This window comes from Poecilia formosa, unplaced genomic scaffold (genome assembly GCF_000485575.1).
Source record: "Poecilia formosa unplaced genomic scaffold, Poecilia_formosa-5.1.2 Scaffold551, whole genome shotgun sequence".
NCBI lineage: Eukaryota > Metazoa > Chordata > Actinopteri > Cyprinodontiformes > Poeciliidae > Poecilia > Poecilia formosa.
In genome coordinates, this window is record NW_006800490.1 from 128,105 (window position 1) to 140,377 (window position 12,273).

The 12,273-nt window shown below is 40.1% G+C and overlaps 1 protein-coding gene across 2 annotated transcripts in view; it reads left to right on the plus strand.

Moving 5' to 3' along the window:
• The window catches only part of LOC103129511 (leucine-rich repeat and fibronectin type-III domain-containing protein 4-like), a 50,978-nt gene that overhangs the window by 18,504 nt on the left and 20,201 nt on the right, over positions 1-12,273 (plus strand). For both annotated transcript variants that reach the window (XM_007540656.2, XM_016665163.1), the window contains 3 exons: positions 7,061-7,675; positions 7,772-7,934; positions 11,484-11,654. In XM_007540656.2, coding sequence (XP_007540718.1) covers positions 7,087-7,675; positions 7,772-7,934; positions 11,484-11,654 — 923 coding nt within the window. In that variant the 5' untranslated portion in view covers positions 7,061-7,086. The remainder of the gene's footprint in view (positions 1-7,060; positions 7,676-7,771; positions 7,935-11,483; positions 11,655-12,273) is intronic.

The following is a 12,273-nucleotide window of genomic DNA, read 5'->3' on the forward strand; positions in this document are numbered from 1 at the left end:
ATAATTTCTCTAACATCTAGGTGTTTGAAGATCATTGCAAATTCCTCAAAACACACAGAGGAATTTTACTTTCTTAATGATGGATTCATTCAGGAAAAAATAACTGTTCAGACTAGTAGCAAATTGGTTAGTCAACTAACCAGCTGGATTAATGCTCCAGATGCTGTTGTGGCAAATTTTCGCAGCTGTGCGCTCACAGAAACACGGATCCCTGCATCTCCATGCAGTACAGTGTGTAAGATGAGATTTTATTGATCTCAAGAGGGGAAATTCTTACTGCTGCAGCAGAACAACGGACACAGAGGCAGCCGAAGATAAGGGAGAAAAGAAAAGATAAAATCGGAATTAAAAGTTTTATATAACAACCAAGAGCAGCACAGAGGATAGAAAACTGCCAGGAGGAAAAAGGATTTTCAGTGATGTTTCAGATGTGCTGGAAAACTGAGACAGATAACCCCAGATTTGCAGAAGTGTTCAGACAGTGATAAGTTGGAGTCAGTTTATGTGAAATCTGATAGCAGGGTTCCAAAATGATGAATGTAGAGAACTACAAGTCTTTGAAAAGTTGCTATAAAATTAAATTATCATGCTTGCATAATAAGTTGGGTGAAATTTGAAAGTTCTTTGGCAATTGTTTAAACTGTGATCTTATTTAACTTGGATTAAATTTACTGTTACATTTAGATTTAACAGAATAAACGTTAGCATTTTCGCAAAATTGCAACAGCATAGTTCAGTGTAATTTACTGGAGTTGTATGTGACTTTGTGTTTACTACAACACAAAGTAGTAAACAGAAAATGATTCAAATCACGTATTTCCACAGCAGAATGCTGTCACCACCAAGTGTTACCATGGTTACGGTGTGTTCAGGGTGCAGAGCGCATAGCATTTTGCATGTCGCTCATGAATTAAACTTTGATCTCATACGTTTGTTGTGTCCCCTGCATTGCTTAAAATATCTCAAACTATAAACTAAAATGATTTTATTGCCAAACAGAAACTAAATTAAGAACTTACAATAGACTCAATATCGGTAATCAGTATGACAGATATCGAGTAATGACATTGGAATAACATCTCTGCTAGCAGGCGGACTGAGTTATGCATATTAAGCCTATTTTTTGCTATGTGTAGAATATGCATCAACCAGCTTTAGTGGCGTAAACACTTCATGTAGCTCCATTACAGCTAAAAGCGCTAATTTTGTGACTGTAGTTGAACTTAGGATGCATCTACACACTCCTTCATAAAAATCATGTTTGCAGTTGCATAGTTGTCCTGGGAACTCATTGTACCTGAGCTGTGGATTTCTGCAGCTCCTCCAGATATCATGATAGCTTCTCTGATTAATGCTCTAAGTGCTTCCCCAGTCGGTTTAGATGGTAGGTTTGGAGCTGTGCCATCCTCCTTATATAGGGATATTGTTTTAACTTCATCCCTGATTTATCTGCTGTTCCTTAATGATGCTGTTTTTTGGTTCCCTAACAAACCTCAGAGGCCTTCATAGAAAAGCTGAATTTATACTAAGGTTCAGTTTCACACAGGAGGAATCTATTTACTAATTAAGTCCTCTGAAGGCAACTCTTGGATGCATCCCTGGTCCAACACACCTGACTCAAATTTAGTAATTTGACTCAGGTGTGTCAAATTTGTTATGCAGTCGGGGACTACAGAATCCTTCTAATGATCCGATTATTTGATTCAGGTGTGTTGAAGGAAAACTTTGCAGGACACTGACCCTTGAGAAACAAATAAGGATCATCATAATTCAGAGAAACATTGACCCTCCAAACAGTTTATACAACAGAAAAGATCAATTGCAACAACAGTTATGAAGAAAATATAAGATAAAGCGGAGTGAGAACAAAGCGAAGTGAGAATGAAAGGGAAAGAAAGATCAAATGAAATGAATTGGACAGGTTGTGATCCATCTCTTAGGGTCACATCGATCAGCGAGTGAAGGGATCCCTTACATCCAACTTTGAGTGCACACCCATCAGAAAGCCTCAACGCTGCACTCCCGGGCTGCAAATGAGATCCGAGAGCAATATACGAAGGAGGGAGAGAGATGCAGAGGTGCAAAATGAAACAAAAAAAAGTCTGCAGGGGTGGGGAAGAGGTAAGGGAGAAAAATGACTGTACAGGATAATCAAGTGATGAGGCAGATGGGGAGAGGAAGTAGATAAATGAAAGGGGAAGTGAGAAAGGATCGCAGGCACGGCGCAGAAGGGAATACAACAAGAACCTGAGGTGGTGCAAGAAGTCGTGCGAGCGCACATCAACTAAAAAGTAGGTGCAAGAGTCGGCAAGGAGACGTGGAGGTCAGCAGCCGAGTCAGCAAGCGACACAGAGACAAAAAGACGAGGGGCGGAGGAGGAAGAAGAGGTGGGAAAAGATGGCGAGGAAGAGCTGTGACTGATAACATTGTCGTATTCAGGTTGCCTCAAGGGCAGACACGAGTGAGGAAAAGAAAAAGGGATGAGACAAAGAAATGAAAAAGTGGAAATTTACAGAGGAGCCAGGGGCGGAAACGGTTCTGAGATGGAAGGTGAGTAAGGATGAAGAGACAGGTGAAAGGGACTGCAGGTAGATGGAGGGAAGGGAAGGAAACGATCCACGGCTGTACACTAATGGAGTCGGAGAGGTATGGAGGTTAAAGCCGGGCATGCCCGGGGCAGATGGATGAGAGGGCTTCCACAAGGAGGCAGAAATTACAGACACTATGGATGAATGTACAGCAGGAAGGTTTCTATACGAGTGATGGCAAAGTGGAGACATGACTTGATCTCCCCAGTAATGAAAAAACTCCTGATGGAGCTTTTCAGGGACAAGCATCAACCTGACGTGATCTCATTTATCCACGTTACAACATGTTGCATAATTCTTAGTAGATTCTTTGAGAGCCACTTCTACTACAGCTATTTGGAGTACGTCTCCACCGGTTTAGCACACCTAAAGACAAAGCTTTACCCGTTTTTCTTTGTAACTTTGCTCAGTCTTACCCAGACGAGATGGAGAGTGAAGCGTAATTTTAAGCTTTGTGTTGCTTTTCAGTTGGTTTTATGTTCCTTTACCAGCTTGAAGATGACGGCCTGCCTCAACCTAGCTGTTTTCATGACCGTCTCTGTTTCTCCTCCAGAGTTTCTTTTGGCCTCCTGCATACTTCTCTGATTTTTACTACACTTCCCTGGACTCTCAACCAAGGGAACGGCCTCATCTCGTTAGGTCAACATGACACTTTTTGGTCACTTTGACCATTAAACAGTCCCTCCATGATTTTTCAAATACTATACGTGTGTTTGCAATCAAAATCCCTGATTTTGTGATGCAATTTTGCAAGGAATTCCTCATCAAATCCTTTTAAAATCTATGTTTTTATATAAAAAGGCGAAAAAAAGAAAAATCGGAAAATCAGGCAAACATTATTATTCTTTAAAGACGTAGAATATATCTATTTTTGTTACTTGCAATATCACGATGGGTGTTAGTCACCCAAACCCAATGGTTTTGACCATTTTTGCAGAAAATCTGCAATAAATTCACAATTATGCAATACTGCAAAAACAATGCAGGGATCTATTGATTTTGTGCAGATTTCTGGAATTGCAGAAAACTTAAGGTACTGAAGTGTTTTCTAACAAACGTCTGAGGCTTTCACACACACGCTGTGTTTAATCTGTGAATTAATTACAGTCAGACGGACTCTTTTCAAAGTAATTTCAAAATAGTCATTTCTTAGAGGTATCAAATTAAAGCGGCCCAAATTTGTACATATTACATGCTTCTTGTGTTTTTACTTCTTAAAATATTATGAAACCTTATTTCCTGCCAAAATTATAATTTTTTGTGTGTTGGTCTTTCACATAAAATTTCAATGAAACCATTTAATGTTTAATGTGACAAAATAAGAAATTTAAAAAACTACGTGCACACATGAATAACACATTTCTGTTTGAGTCCAACATGGACTGCCCACAGGACCAGCTGTCACTGCAGGCATTCGTAACTTTGTCCCACGCACACGTCCTCACCGTCACCTGCTGCAGGCGTTTCCTTCACCTCCTAAAAGACTAATGTCACCAAGCATAAGGAAATGACTGTTGCCCTAAAAAACTTACACACTTCTTGCATTCTGTACAGTTTCCAGGACACTAAATCTTTTAGAGCCAACTAGTGAAAAGCAAAAAGAGCCACGCGTTGTCACACACTTGAGTCAGCGAGCCATTCATGTTCTGCTCAGCGGATATAAACAGAGCTCTTTAACGACTACAATCAAGCCAGAATCCATTTTTTACTCCTCAGTAACTAATGTCCCAGCGGTTAGAAGTTCTGCTGAAATGTTCTGTTTCAAAGGGAAACGCATCCCCATTAGCAGGACTATTCATGATCGCTCAAATTAATGGAATCTATTCCCATCACCACACTGCAGCAATGCTTGCTTTTATTCGCTCACTCTGCTTTAAGTGAGAACATTTAAGAGCGTGAGATAAAATTTATAATCGTTTCCGGCAGAGAGCGTCTTATCACTTTCTTCCTCTTATCTCATTATGAGACGAGTCCAAAAATGGGACGGCTTTATACGGAGCTCACATTTGGAGAACAGAGCGAAGCATGGGAAGCATGTGGAGTGGGGGTGGAGACTTTCACAGCGGCACCGCCTTGCTATCAGAGATGGATTGTAAACCCGCATAGCTTCACATGGATAGAGCAAAGCTTTGGAAACTATTAAGTAGCAATTTGCGTCAGCCTGTAACAGTCAGGATGATGCATGGCTCAGCCTGGTCGTTGCTCAAAGTCTCAGAGCTTGCATGTATTATACTGTACATCAATATGTAATCGCCAAGGTCTACGCTGCGTGCAGCACCACCCCGGAGACGCGCCATCCTTCTCCAGAGAAACCTCTTTGTCTTTCCTACTCGAAAATGTCATCCCCACTTTCACCAGAAGTGAGACTGTTACTGTCAACCACTGTCAAACTCTCTGTATCTAGGTTACAGTTGCTATAACAACTGTTGTGCATGCCAATGAGTTTCAGTGAGTCACTCTTGTACCTTATCAAAGCCACAAAATGTGTGTTTACGGGCAGGTTTTCCACAAGTCTTGCATGTACAACAGGGGTTCTTTGTGTTGGTTTTTACAGCGTCGCCCCTTACAGAGACCTACAGCGTGACCTGATTCAGCTGTCAGGCCCACGGTTTTGAGAGAGAGTGGCTTTTCCAATCCCTTCTTGAAAATTTCTCTGAGCTGAATGACCATTTTTTCAGTCTTCTGGGGGGTTTACGTTCAGCCACAAAGGCTGTGTTCACTCACACACTCTCAGGAGATCTACACAACAGGTGTTTTTGTATTTTGAACAGTACTGGAGTGCTTCATAATCATGTGTCAAGTATCCTCAGTTTTGTGTCTAAATTAGCACCAGCAGGATACACAGGAAAGCAGGCCTAAATTGGATGAGATAGACAGCATGATTTTGTTATTTTTGGCTAACAACAATTTAATTACCATATCTCATCTTCAAAACCTTCTTGTGGGAGCAAATCTACATTTAACCAATAAACATTTTCACTGAAGAGGATAAATTTACATGCATGGACTACTACATCATTGCAATAACACCAACTTAAATCATTATTAAAAAAAATCAGATTCTTTGTAGGATAGGGTAGTTTTTAGATGTAGCCTGTCACAATAAATAATTCATAGAGAAACCATTCGAAATTCTGCTTAAATATATCTTCAACATGTTTATTATTCTGACTAAACATTGATTTTAACCTTTTTAGCCAATATAAATAAGCCATTTCAGGTCTCCAGATAAACTGGCAGCTAAACTGTGTAGATGTTTAAGAAATTCCACTTCAGCAATATTTAGTGAAAGCTATTTTCAGCTATTTTAAAGTAATGATGGAGACTCAAACATGAAAGTCTGATTTTCTAAATTTCCATTTAAAAATACAACAAGCACGCCTAAAGTAAGAATTTATGAACAGCAGTATTTTCTGTTTCTTCATGTTGACACACTAATATTAGCAAAAGTCCGGACATTTTAGGTGTTTTCTTGCTATGTATTTGACATTAGCATGCTAAAAGCTGGCTCAGCCTGGTCGTTGCGAGCCTGGTGTGATATAGTCGGCTCAGGCAGCAGAGGTATGTAACAGGGTTTTATTTTAATATTACAGATGTGAAGTTTGTCAAAATTTATTTACTCTTTGACTTTATTTTGTTAGTTAACAAGATGTTTCTCCAGACTTTTGTTGGGCGTATTAAGTTCTGTTATGCTGCTCCTGGCAGTTGGTGGTTGCCGTAGTAACCAGTAACCGACAGCTCCTCCCCCTTTTTCTGTTGCCGTCGGTAACTGTGGGACAGAAGCTTCTGGACTAAAGTTAACCATCTTATTTTCCTCTTTTGTTGGGATAAATACAGTGAACCTGAGTGTGTCTGTCGTGAAGTCAACCTGCTGGACCTGAGACGATCATAGAAGGGCTACATATATAGAGTTTTACCTTAGCAGGGTACAAGAAATGTAATCACTGCCTAGCGAACTATGTAGCGACTGCTATGTAATGTGAACATGCAGTTTGAAAATGACGCATGCCTTCAAGTACACAATTTACAGCAATCATTGTAGTACCATTTGAAAATATGGGATATTTCTGCTACTCCGTGAGGAACAAAGTGGATACAACTTCAGAGTGGCAATTACAACAGCATGTAAATATGCAAAACAAGCCTTCTTTCCAGTCCTGTTGAGTCAGAGTAAGTGGAAGAAAGCAATCCAGACAAAGAGACACTCTAAACTCAATAGAAAACTTGGCGAATGTATGAAATGTGTGGGAAAATATGTCAACATGATGGTACGGCTTTCTCTGATTATTATCTTGTGAAACAAAAATCATTTATGCTTATGTGCATTTTAAAAGGATAAATAATAATAAGAAAAAAAGCACTGAACAAATGCTAATATTTTGTCATAAAATCACATTTAAGAGTTATTAAAAAAAAATCAACGTGATCCTAAAATTTATGTCTCCTTTCTCTGCTCTTCTCCGTTTCTGCAGGTCTGTGGAAAGCCAGGCGATCTACCATGCTTGTCCCCCCACCCCTCCATCCCTGCAGACAATTGCACCTGCCCCGCACACAACTCCACCCAAAACAAAAAGCAGAGGGATCAACACTTCCCTCTCTGTTCCCTTCATCCATCCTCTCCCTCTCATTTCTCCCCCCTCTATTCATCTCATCACTGTCCTCCTCATCCCACCTCCTCCATTGTGCCTGCCCCAGGACTTCTACCAAGCGAACCCTTCCAGAATCCGTCACTTTCCCGGTGTTTCACTGGCTCACGCTGGTCACATGCTGCCTGCTGCCCTCTCTGATCGGAGCAGGGGAGACGTGGGGCGTCGTTTCGGCCTGCCCGTTCCACTGTGTGTGTCGAAACTTATCGGAATCGCTCAGCACGCTCTGCGCCGATAAGGGCCTGCTCTTCGTGCCGCCGCATGTCGACCGGCGAACGGTGGAGCTGCGGCTCGCAGACAACTTTATAACAGAGGTGGGCGGGAATGACTTTGTCAACATGACCGGACTGGTTGATCTGACACTGTCGAGGAACACGATACACCTGATTCGACCTATGGCCTTTGCTGACCTGGAAAGTCTGCGCTCTTTGCACCTGGATGGTAAGCCATGATCAGTTTTCCCCCCAAGTTCTCCAGTAAAGAATATTAATTTAGTACGTTTTTACAGGAGAACTATTCTGGCATTGTGTTATTTAGGTAACCGCTTGACAACGATTGGACCCAAGGACCTTGCAGGTTTGACTAACCTGCAACACCTGATAGTCAACAACAACCAGCTGGTGAAAGTCTCCGTCGAGGCTTTTGATGACTTCCTGCTCACTCTAGAGGACCTCGACATGTCCTACAATAATCTTCGGAGGCAAGTTTTTCTTTTTTTTAATTAATCAAAATATATTCCCTAACATCAGGCTTGTCGATAGTTGGCTCTTTCCAGAAATACTCATGCTACATCTGATAACACCATCTAAACTAAGACAGATTTCACCTTCCACACACAAGAACTTCTTTCCTTAAACTTACTCTCTTAAAATGACCTTGATCTCGTCTAACTTCTTATGCCTTAGTCTCTAAAATGTGTCATGGACAAAACAAATTTGCTGCTTGTCGATGTGTGGCAAAGTTCACTTCATGAATTATCCTGTTCAAGCTTTTGAAATAACCCATAAAGTAAAACTTTAAGATGTTAAACTCTGATTAATGAATAGAATGATTAGACATTTGAAAACTTTAAAGAAATGTCAGCTTCAACCATGAAATGGTTTTACCTGCAAAGACTGACATTGTTAACAAAATCTCATTTGAGTTTCTTTTTTGTTCTCTTCTATGTCAGAAGTAAATAAACATGTTTGTCATTGATGGTAAATAAATCTTTGATTAATTTACTTGCTTCTCTACATGTGGAATGTAATCCCCTCAAAGGTAAAGATAATTCAAGCTTTAGCTGATAAAGCTTATTAATGCACATTAGTTTGATGTAACACAGTCTGTCAATGTTACACAATCGACAGGACTAACAATATATTTTCTCCTCAACTGGGCCTCAATATGGATCCAAACTAACAATAAAAAAGGTTCCAGAATCCAAAGGCACAATAGCAACAGCCAGTAACATCTGAGTCAGTGAAGACTGTTATGAACGCAACGTTAAAACTGCTGAGGCCAGAAGATGACTGAGAGCTCAGAAAACTAAATCAATTTTGATGAGGTTATAATTTTCTTTCACTTCGATTCAGTTATGGCTCCAATGAAGGCATTGTGAAGCTCACTCCTCTGAATGACTATACATTACTATGGATACTGTATACGGTTCATACTTGAGTGCACAATGTAATACTTTGCTAAGGTCATTATAGAACAATGGATGATTTTTACAGCTTCGCTATTCTTCTGGGCTAAATAGTTTGGCTGAATAATCACAGTCCTCTCCTCTTTCCAAAAGCAGCACACAATGCAGATCATTTTAGCAGCAGTCGGCTGTCGGTCGTCATTAAAATGTTTCAATTGTCTCTCCAAGATGAGCACTGCAGCCTTTCTGAGGCCTCTACCAAACCTTGAAAGTGCAGAGTTGCAGTTCTGAACAGAAAAGCAGCTGCTGCTTGAATCACTCGGTGGCTATTAAGGAGTCTATTCTTAGCGTTGAAGAATCCGTGTCACACTCTCCCACAATGGGTAAAAATACTCTGGAAACGGGTTAAGTCACGCAAGAAACTCTTCAGATCCGACTTATCAAGGTAGAAGTTTCACCCTGTGACCCTATTACGCGCAAACTGAATTTTCATGTTCTTGATGAATTCACTTTCAAATGAACAAGCCTTGTAAAAAAAAAAAAAAAAAAAAAAAATCCATTGACAATTTACAGCTTGGGTTTATATGATGGTAATTTGCAATGATATTAGGTTGCTACGTGATGGAAATGACTGCAAAAAGTTGATAAAAACCAACTCATCTGCACTGCGTTTCTGCACTACTCCAAAATGAACTACAAGCATCAATTCAGTGATCTTATTGTTAGCTCAGAGGAAAGTGCTAATGAGGAGAGAGCAGCTGATATCACTCTGTCATTCTGATTGAATTAGAAGAGCAGAATAGTGGCTGTAAAAGGAAGCAGTGGAAGAAAACATGTTTGCATTTGCGTTAAAACTGCTTCACTGGGAGTAGCACTGCTGCTAATAATATGAGCGCCTATTAAACACTCAGGAACGCAAAAGAGAAAGGTGCAGTTGGTTTAAAGAAAGGAAGGCAGTGGCTTTTAGATGCTAGCTAGGTGTCAAAAAAGAAGCCAAATCTGTCCAAGAAAATCATCAAGTGAATGGAGTACAGAGGACTAAAGCAAGGTTATTTTTTTCTTTTAACGCCCCTCCAATTTGTTTGGGACATCTGGAAAGTGATTTTCTCAGAGGAGAGAAGGCGAACGCCGCTATTAGTCGTTTGTAGTGGTGACACTGAAGCATCTATAGACGTTGCTACGAAAAGAAAAAAACTGGGATCAAAAAATTCCTCTAGAGAAACTGGATTCATTCCCTTGATATAAATTGCAGCTCTGATATCCAAGGTGAACTGCCAAAGTCTTAAAAAAATTAGGTAAAATTTACTCTTTGAATAAACTATATATACACTCACTTGACAGTTTATCAAGTATACATTTGTAGGACTGGGTTTGACAGACTTACAACTTCAGAAATTATACTTTGTTAAAAACATTTCTCAGTAATTTTAGTCCATTTTGAAAAGATGATGCAATTGAAGCAGATTTGTCGCCTGCACATCCATAATAATCACCTGGAAGTGCTCAACTGGACTGAGATCAGGTGACCATAGAGGATTAGAGTGATTAGCATAAACTCACTCAAGATGGCTACACCAAAGGGTCCCAATGCGGTGGACATGAAGGACAACCACTCACAAAAGGAAGCTCTGCTCGAGTGTGATAAACAAGCAGTTTCTGAAATACTCAGACCAATTCCTCTGGCACAAACAAGTAGATCAGTCACTTAAATTTCCACTCTGATGTTTAGACTGAAGTTTATCAAGTCATTTTCATCAAGTCTAAATGCATGAAGTTGGGTCCATGAGACTGGCTATTTGTACTCTGACGTAACTGATCAGGAGCATCTCTCACAAAATATTTGATACCAGTTATGTTTTATTTCAAAAGCAGAACAGCTTTACAGTCTCAAAGGTTGTACTGACAAATGTATGATCGGCTAAATTTAACAAGATCAAAAGGTTTTGGGAGAAAAATACCAGAGCTAATGGATTCCTGAACTCGAAGCTAAAAGCACAATGCACACTTTTCTCCAAGCTACCTTTGCCTCTCGTATGTGAACAATGTGGAAACATTCACAACTGCAGAACGATGGTGATGATATGCTGGAGACACGGAGTTAGTGAAAACAACCAAAACTGGCTTTGGTCTTTGCCAAAAGCAGTCCTGTTCATTATCCTTTAACTTTACCATTCTTTGTCATCAAATGATGCCCAGCTGAACAAAAACAGTTACAGAAAAAACTCTGAGAAAGGAGCAAAATGTGACACCAACACGCCACGAACAGCTACCTTCATGTTTTGCTGTCTGATTTCTCAGTTGTTAGTTGAAAACATTGAACAGTGCTAAATAACTGTAATAAAAGTTGTGCTGTGAATTGAAATCTGAACATCTGTCATAAAAATTTTGCAGTTTTTGCCACTTCTCTGAACCACAACTGATTTAATCACAATCCTTTTAAAGAAATTACCATCTTACATTGTGTTAATCCGCCCACGAGGGAGAGGAAACCATCAAGGAGACCAGTTTTAGTTTCAGATAATCTTTCATTTTTTCCCTCTCAGATGAGCATCCATCATGGCAAAGTTTACTTTTTGAAAAAGTCTCTCTGGAATCCCTCTAAATATCATCTTATTCCTACAGGGTGCCATGGGAGTCTATTCAAAACATGGCCAGTCTCCACACTCTGAACCTGGACCATAACCTAATAGACCACATAGCAGAAGGAGTCTTTGGAGAGCTTTATAAGCTGGCGCGACTGGATATGACCTCCAACCGGCTCAGGACTCTGCCACCTGATCCACTCTTTGCAAGGTACATCTTAAGATTTCTCCTTTCAGTTCTGTAAGGAAAAGGCTTCTGTGGGAAAACACTGAATGTGGTTTTTGAATGTGTTTGCTATGGTGACATCCTACATCCTCTGCTGCACCACACCTGAAAAGAATAATTAGGTCATTAGCAAGGCTCAGGAGAACCGATCTACACAGGGAGGAGGTAATTAAGCCATTTCATTCCACTGTTTTTTACCTGTGGCACATCTAAACACTGCAGGACAGCGGCCCTTGAAGACTGGAGTTTGACACCCCTGTCCTACATTGACTTGCAAAGCAAAAACCAGATGAGTTTTAATATTTTAGCTTAAAATAAACTATACCATGCCCAGCTGCTTCAAAAGCTTAGATCAGTGTTTTTCAACCACTGTGATGCGGCATACTAGTGCACCGTGAGCGAGGTGTTCAAAAAATTTGAAGGTACAGTTTGTAGTATGGTGCGCTCATAGTCCGGAAAATACGGTAATTGGTCTTAAAAGATTTTTGAAAACGAATTAATTATCTGCAAATAACGCCATCTTTGAGTGTTTTTGCTGTAGTAGTGACTAGCGGCGTAATCATGTTATTTTATTATCACTAGATGGCAGTAGGTACAGAGCATT